The following is an 8,740-nucleotide window of genomic DNA, read 5'->3' as shown; positions in this document are numbered from 1 at the left end:
AAGAGGTGGAAGCAACCTACGTTTCCATTGGAAGATGAATGAATATAGAAAATGTGGTATACACACTCGATGGAATATTATTCAGCCTCAAAAAAAGAAGAAAAGGGAGCTTGAGGCGCGCAGGGCAGGAGACGCCGCAGACCCGGGACCCGGAGCAGCTCGGAAGTGGTGAATAACAGCTCTTCAAGTCTGCAATAAAAAATGGCCTCCAATAAAACTACATTGCAAAAAATGGGAAAGAAACAGAATGGGAAGAGTAAAAATGTTGAAGAGGCAGAACGTGAAGAATTTGTAGTAGAAAAAGTACTGGACCGACGTGTCGTGAACGGGAAGGTGGAGTATTTCCTGAAGTGGAAGGGATTTACACATGCAGACAATACTTGGGAACCTGAAGAACATGTAGATTGTCCAGAGTTCATTGAAGCATTTCTTAATTCTCAAAAAGCTGGTAAAGAAAAAGATGGAACAAAAAGAAAATCTTTATCTGACAGTGAATCTGATGATAGCAAATCAAAGAAGAAAAGAGATGCTGCTGATACACCAAGAGGTTTTGCCAGAGGTCTTGATCCAGAACGAATCACTGGTGCCACAGACAGCAGTGGAGAATTGATGTTTCTCATGAAATGGAAGGATTCAGATGAGGCAGACTTGGTGCTGGCAAAGGAGGCAAATATGAAGTGTCCTCAAATTGTAATTGCTTTTTATGAAGAGAGACTAACTTGGCATTCTTGTCCAGAAGATGAAGCTCAATAATTGTTTGTGTTGCTTTTTATATATATTTATATATATATATATATATATAAAATTTGTCTTGGATTTTTGATTTATTAGTGTGAAGAAATAACTACATTCTAATGAAAATCAAGTTTGATGTGTTCTTTTGACGTAGTATTGGGGAAGTTGTTGGGTTTTTGTTTTGTTTTTTTGCATCTGTAGCACTGGTTACTTTGAACAAATAAAAGCTTTCTGTAGTTGCTTCCTTTAGCAGAAAAGAACATTTGATACCACGGTATGTTATTTCCTCTGCATTAGAGAACAGCTTTTCTAAATGTTGGGGGAAGTCTCCATAGTCATTACTCAGTCAGAATTTAGAATTTGCATTTAACTCATATATGCCTAAGGACCATTCTGGGTTTTTTGAATGTGTATACATAAAATATATATGTAAATGGTTTGGGGTTTTTTGTTATTTAAATACATTTACCAAAACAAAAACAGCTTTTCACAACCATGAATAAGCCCATGTTTCTGGGATTCCATCATTTTGAGCAGTATAAGAAATCACTTCAACTTAAAATGAAAAATTTAAGTTTTAACCTTTCAAATTAAATAATTTTGTAATTAAGTAGACAAATTAATGTAAACAATTTAAATTGGATAATTTTTTAAAGCAGTCCTATCAGAATCTGCATCCATATCTACAGTCATATAAATGTACTTTTATATGCAAAACTCCTAAAAGGAAAATTTTATCACTATCAACAACCTCCCCACCCAAATGAAAAAACTAGCAAATATTTGGTATGTTTTAATTAGCCAAGCAAGACTTAGTTAACCGGACATTTAAAGGTTCCTTTTGGTGAATCGTTTTACAAGAGGTTGAAATCCCTGTGCTATATTTACTGAAAGGCTGTGATACATGTAATGTCTCAGACTTGTTCATGGAAACCTAATCAGATGGTTAGAGATGTTGACAATATAGGATCTGCAGGAATAAATGAGTAAACACACTTTTCTAATCTAAACTTGATCTGCATGTTTTTCTCAAACTTCACCCCAACCCATTTCTTACGTGTACGCTCAGTCTTCTCAGTATTTGGGGTTACTGGTTCAGCAGAAGCCAGGAAAAACAATAACTTTGTAGTAATCAGAATGTTATTCAACTGTATATTGTTTACTTCATTGTAAATACTGGTGAACAGTGGTCAATAAATAGTTTTATATTCGTTTATGTTATTTGACTTTATCTGATGGCTTTTTTAGTGGGAGTAGAAACACAATTGAATTAACTTCATGTTTATAAATAGTGTGATACCACTAAGGCATTAGAGTACCTGTTTTAGATCCTTTGAGCTCAGGAGTTTCAACTAGAATATGTATGAACACAAAAATGTTTAAAATTAGTTTCAGGTGTTGCCTAAGAGGAAGTTTTTTCATTAAAGTAAAATTTTGTTACTTAGATTCTAATTTGTTGAAACTGCCATCTTAAAAATACCATCATAGGTATTCTGACAGGACTGATCCCGTTGTGATAGATACGTTTCTACTAATTCCAAAATCTATGTAAAAAAAAGGAAATCATCTATACTAAGCTGTTTACTACTCTTTTTTGTAGACCTAGCACTGCTCAACAGTGGGTTTTGTAAATGGTATAGAACCTTTCGTTCAGAAATTGATGACCCTACATCAAATTTTAGTTTAGTGAGAGCATTTCTGGAAATAATGTCCATGTTTTTTAATATCCCTAGTATTATGTCTTTTTCTTATTGGTGCTATAAAAAGTTGTCACAAACTTGAATGACTTAACAAATTTATTATCTTAGTTCTGGAGTTAGATGTCCAAAATAAGTCAAGGTACTGGGGCTTCCCTGGTGGTCCAGTGGTTAGGACTTTGTGCTTCCACTGCGGGGGGTGTCGGTTCCGTCCCTGGTTGGGGAATTGAGATTCTGCATGCCTGGCAGCATGGCCAAAAAAATAAAAAATTTAAAAAAAATTTTTTTTAAAGTCAAGGTATCAGCGTTGGTTCCTTCCGGAGGCTCAGATGGCAAAATCTTTTACTGTTCCTAGAGGCCATCTATATTCCTTTTTTTCTGGCCCCTTCGACCTTCAAAACCAGCAGTATAGCAGTCTCTTAACAAGTTATTTCAACTCTCTGTACCTCAGTTTCCTCATCTATAAAATAGAGATAAATCAAGATGAAATGCAAGCATTTGAGGCACTTAGAACTGTGCCTTGTACGTGGTAATATGTTTTATCTGTTTTTAATAGGAACACTAGGCTGTTGTATGCAGGGCCCCCAGCTTAATCGGTTGTTGGGTATGAACACATTTAGGTTGGTTGTAGTATTTTGCTGTTAGATTAATGTGGTCAGCATTCATATATATATATATATATTTCTATTTATTTGTATCTTTTCAATTTCTTTCTTCAATGGCATATAGTTTTCAGAGTACAGGTATTTCACCTCGTTGGTTAGATTTATTCCTAAGTATTTTATTCTTTGTTTTTTTTCTTTAGCCACACAGCACAGCATGTGGGATCTTGGTTCCCAGACCAGGGATTGAACCAGCGCTCCTTCCCTTGAACTGGGAGCATGGGGTCTTTTTTTTTTCTTTTAATGTTTGTTTTTTTAATTTATTTATTTTGTATTTTTTTGGCTGCGTTGGGTCTTTGCAGCACACAGGCTCTCTAGTTGAGGCGTGAGAGCTCAGTAGTTGTGGCACGCGGGCTTATTTGCCCGGTGGCGTATGGGATCTTGGTTCCCAGACCGGGGATGGAGCCTACGTCCCCTGCATTGGGAGGCAGATTCTCTACCACTACACCACCAGGGAAGTCCAGGAAGCATGGAGTCTTAACCACTGGACCACCAGGGAAGCAATGTGGTGAACATTCTTTCACATAATGTATAGTGAGACTTAAGTAGATATAGATGGATTCCCAGAAATTAATGAAGTCAATCCTGCACTGGTGTACTCCTCCATCAGTAGTCATTACCCCATACCCTCAGTTGTACTGCAAATTAATAATACTAAGTCTGATTTTGTTGCCAATTCAATGGCATTTTGTTTTAGTTTGGATGTCTGTGATATTTTTATTGAGCATTCTTTTCATGTTTACTATTTGCATTTCCTCATCTATAAATTAATTGCCAATTTTACAAATTTTTTAATTTGTAGGAGTTCCTTATGTAATAAGAATAGTAATTTTTTGTGTTGCAAATATTTTCTCCCAGTGTTTTTTATTTTGACGTGATTCATGATACCATTTTGTACCAAATTTTATGTGGTCAACTCTTGTCAGTCTTTGTCTTTATGGATTTCATGTCTTGTTTAAAAATACCTCTCCCATTCTGTTATGGCCTATATGGGAAAAGAATCTAAAAAAAAATAGTGGATATACGTATACGTATAACTGATTCACTTTGCTGTACACCTGAAACTAACACAACATTGTAAATCAACTATACTCCAATAAAAATTAAAAAAAAATAAAAATAAAAAAAAAGAAGAAAATTCTGACATACGCTGCAACGTGAATGAACTCTGAGGGTCTGTCGTGGCGGGCTTGTCGCACGCAGCATAAAGGCGAGTGCTGTGTGACTCCACTCGTGTGAGGACTCTCAAGTAGACAAGCATCAAAGGCACAGAAAGTGGAAAAGCATTTGCTGAGGGCTGGGGAGGAGAGTAGGGGATTCGTGTCTAATGGGCACGGAGCTTCAGTTTTGCCAGATGAAGATGTCCCCGGGACGTGTGGCCAGCCACGTAAATGCACTTGACACCACTGACCTGGACATTCAGAAATGTTTACGATGCCAAATTTAACGTAATGTGACTGTAACTACAATCAGAAATGAAATCTAAAACTTTTAAAAAGCGTGCGTGCTTTCCTAGTCACAGGACACAATTACACAGACGTGCAAAGTTAGGTCAGTTTTGTGAGGCAGGTCAAGGGACGGCCCGCGGAGCTGGAGAGCCTCAGGGGTGTGCCCCACACCCACACCTGCGGGTTTCCTGTCACCACCTGCCCGTCTCTATTTGCACCTGCTTCTCCCAGCCTCCCTGCAACCCCGCCCACACCCGCCAGCCGTTTGTCACCTGCCGTTGCTCACGGACCCACTCGTTCAGTCACCGCGGGGCAGCAGCTGGACGGGCCGGAAGAGGCCGGGTTTACGCCTGGAGGGAACATCAGAGAACCGAGCTGGAGAGAACGTTAAGTGCTGCTGCAGTTCGGACAGAGGAGAAGTAAAGGAAACATGGCACTAGTTTCTCAGTGACAGAGCTGGGAAGGAGGGAGGAAGCACGGGATGCCTAGACCAGCCCGGGAAGAAGCCCGGGGCTCAGAGTCAGAAGAAACCTGCGGTGAGGTCACGTCACTGCTGGGAGGATGCTTCCAGGCTTTCTGAGCCCTGCACCTGTGCGTTCCCTCTTCCCCACACCAAGGGTCTCTGGCTGCTCGGATACCCTCAGCAACTCCTCCACCGTAACCGAGCGGTGGGAAATCTGCTCAGACCGGGGAGGGCGCCCTGAGCTGAACCTTTCCCCACGTTCTGTCGTTATGGAGGTCTGTTTATTCAAGGGGTCTTGGACTTTCCTCCCTGTATCTTTTCCTTTCTCTTTTCTTTGTTATGTGAATCAGTACTCCAGTGCTTTCTGCTGCTAACTCTGTTCCGCTGAGTGCACGTATCACAGACTGTCCGTCAGTGAGAAGCTCTGAATTGTTTCCAGTTTGGGGTGATGACAAGCAAAGCTGATAGGTGTAGATATTTACGTAGAGACTCTGTGGGGCCCTAGGTTTTCAGCTTTCCTGGGTGGACGTGCAGGAGCGGGTTGCTGGGTCACGGTGTGAGTGTGTCTACCTTCACAAGCAGCTGCTGAACTGTGTACCGGTGTGGCTGTACTTTGCACTCTCACCAGCAAGGTGTGAGCATTCCTTCCACGCTGAGCCACGTCTAGACTTTTCTAGGATGCCCAGTGGTCTTGGTGGAGGAAGAGCCTCCTCAGCTCCTGGGACCCCGGGGCCTTTGCGCGGCTCGGCCAGCCTCACCTGGCCTCTGCCGCGTTTCCTCGTAGAGCTTGGGATTGTCTGCTTCACTCCCGGAAAATCAGCTGTAAAGCCGTACCTGCTTGACCCCGTGGTGACCCGGGACTCTCTGCGTCTCACCCCGTCGGTGGTCAGCTCCTGCTGCCTGAGACACACTGCACTGAAGCCCACCGGCCACGCGTGCGTGGTCTGCCTGTGTCTACACCAGCAGGGCTCTGCAGAGAATTTCAGTTCTTAATCTTGCCTCCTAAGGCCTGGAGGCCGAGGCCTTCCCGACAGCCTCTGGAAGCTCCTTTCAGGACGTCTTCCTTCACCCAAAGCTCGGGGCGACTATAAATAGGCCGCAAGGCAAAGATCTGCTGCTCAGAATGGCAAGAAGTCCTCCCTGGGGCGTTATTTCCCTTCTGAAAACATCTGACTCCTAAAGTGTCCTAGCTTTGGGGGAGGTGAAGAAAGAGAAGGTTATTTTAGAATGTTTTTTAACCTTCCAATTTTACATGGTCTTGGCCCTTCTGTGGCCTAGATAGATATTTTCCCATAGCTGATAACTCACGGTAAACCTGAGGAGCAGGTTGATTTAAAAACCTGCCAAGCCTTAAAATGTAGTTTTTATTACCAGCTCACAACCTGTGTCTAATAGACAACAGAATACATAGAGGTTAACCCTGCACTGAGAGTGGAGGGGCCGCAGTCGGGGCAGCATGGGGCCCACAGTGCAGACTCTCGGCGTGTCCCCAGGCCGGTGACGGCAGCATCAGGCCCACGGTGGCTCCACCGGGACCCGTCTGAAGACACAGGCACAGGCCCGCCTGCGTGACGACCCCACGCGAGCCTCTGTCTTCATGACGCACACCTGGGATGACCCAGAATGGGCGTGTGTGCAACTTCGAAGACCGTCTAATGCAGAAACAAGAATGTGAAAAACGAACAAACTCAGAAGTCTTTTTTTCACTGACATTCTCCCTTCCCTAGCAAGTCACTTGTCTGCATTTTCCCACGCACAGTTCCAGTCCTTGTTCGTGTGTGTAAATCATGCTTACCTCACTTTAATCATTGCTTAGAAGAAATATTCTGCTGTGGTATTTACTTCACTTCTGTTTTACTGTATGTATTATAAAGTATTGCTCCATATTTAGTTTTTTTTCAGATTGTTGTACAATATGCTAGAGAGTGACTATATGTGATTCTTTTACACTCAGTGCTATTGTTGGACGTTAAGATTCTGTTATTATTCATATCGCAATGAGTAACTTTTATTACAATTTCATTCTCCCTTTGAATTATTTTACTGAGATGCATTTTCATATGCCCATATATTTAAATAAGTAATATTAGAGATAGTTACAGTGTTTTTTACTAACTAAAGCATAGTTGAAGGACTTGAAATAATATGATTTGAACCAACCACACACCTGAGTTCGTTTTCTTCTGTCTCTCAAGGTGTCTCTTCTCCATGCATCCTTCCTTCTTCCCGACTCTCTTAAGGGAAAATACATGCGCGGTTTGTCTTGAGTACCACTGAGAAGCCTGGAATCTCTCCTCTAAGAGTCTCCTCCACGCTGATTTTGGTCGTTTCTCACTGCTCTTACACTGGCCTCTAAGCCCCTGCTAGGAAGGGCCTGGCCTCTGCAGGGGAACCCTGCAAATAACACACAGCCAAGAAATCAGCACTGAGTCGAACGCCAGGTGACAGCTCTGAAAGTAAACCACACCAGCGCTTCGTGGCAGTCGTCCGGGACACCCTGCCTGGGCAGGTGGGCGTCCTTCGCGAGGGTCGCCCTGCGTGTCTGCCTGACCTGCCCTCCGGCTGGAGGCCGGGCCTGCAGGCTGAGTCTGCCCCACGGGGCCCGGGATGACTCCAGCCCTGGAGACTGGCCCCTTTAGCCTCGGACCGCACGGCTCAGTCAGCCCTGAGGGCCACCCAGAAACGCCTCCGAGTTCCCACAGTGGCCACTTTACGCTTTTTCATTTCTCCTCAGCCTCCCACATCTCACGTAGAGACTGTTCTCACGGTTTTTTGAGAAAAGAGATGTCAAGTGGGAAAGCCCTGGTCTTCTGAGCCCAAGCCTACCCGCCCACCGTTTCTGAACACAACGTCCCTCTCATCCTGAGACAGTAACGGGACAAGTCTGAGCCTATCAAGGCCACCCCCTCCAGGTGTTCCCTCCGGGTCCTGCAGGAGGTAGGCGCCATTCCCGTCCACAGGCCCCCACTTCTGCGCTTTTCTCTGCCCCCTGCACAGCGGACGCTTCACCTGCCTCCCTCCCGCGCCCCCTCCAGGCAGTTCCCCTCATCCTGCCCTCGCCTCGCCCCAGGGAGCTCTGGGCTGTACCCGCCCCCCGGAAGGCCCGTGGTCCAGACTGTCACGACGTCCACACTGAAACTCCCAGGGGCTCTCCTCCGTCTCCACCGCACTTGCCGGCCCAGGAGCTCTGGTCCCCTTGACCAGCACCTCTCATTTGAACGAGTTTTCTCTCTTGGTTTTTATTTCATTAAATCTTCCTGCTTTCCCCACCTTTGCTGGCCTCTCACTGCCTGAGTATTCTGCTCTGCCCCTCGCAGAGCTCCCCCAGGACCTGGTCTCCCTCCTCCTCTACATTCTTCTTTGGGTAAACGCATGTACCACGGGTAGCCGTTAGCCTTCCTTGGGCTTTAGGTCTGCAGACACAGGTCTGCACCTGAGAGCACCCCCTTGGACGTCCGAGAGGCACGTGAGACTTCACGTCTCTGAAGGGGAGCTGCAGGCCCCCTCCTGAGCAGAGGGACCGCCTTCCTCCCTTGCTCCCACCTTCAGCGTTCAACCCATCAGGAAGCCGGGGTTCCCCAATAATTCCTCCGGCGCCCCTAGTAGTCCACCACCCCCGGCATTAGAGCACATCTGACTGTCACTCAGCTACCAGAATATCTTGTGAAGGCCTGACATTTTGGATCTTGGCCCACATGGCCCTAAAACCCAAGCCATCCTTAAAGCCCTTTGTCC

The 8,740-nt window shown here is 44.8% G+C and overlaps 1 protein-coding gene across 1 annotated transcript; it reads left to right on the top strand.

Annotated features, from left to right (window-relative positions):
• Positions 1–201: 201 nt before the first annotated feature.
• LOC130857379 (chromobox protein homolog 3-like) lies at positions 202–774 on the top strand. Its single transcript, XM_057743017.1, has one exon. It carries the CDS (start codon positions 202–204, stop codon positions 751–753), a length of 552 nt encoding a protein of 183 aa, XP_057599000.1. The 3' UTR covers positions 754–774.
• Positions 775–8,740: the final 7,966 nt, after the last annotated feature.

Source organism: Hippopotamus amphibius, chromosome 7 (genome assembly GCF_030028045.1).
Source record: "Hippopotamus amphibius kiboko isolate mHipAmp2 chromosome 7, mHipAmp2.hap2, whole genome shotgun sequence".
Lineage (NCBI taxonomy): Eukaryota > Metazoa > Chordata > Mammalia > Artiodactyla > Hippopotamidae > Hippopotamus > Hippopotamus amphibius.
The sequence above is the reverse complement of the archived record's forward strand: the minus strand, read 5'-3'. Positions and strand labels throughout refer to the sequence as shown.

Excerpts from the sequence above, each read along its gene's own strand:
- LOC130857379 (XM_057743017.1), top strand. The coding sequence starts at position 202 with ATGGCCTCCAATAAAACTACATTGCAAAAAATGGGAAAGAAACAGAAT.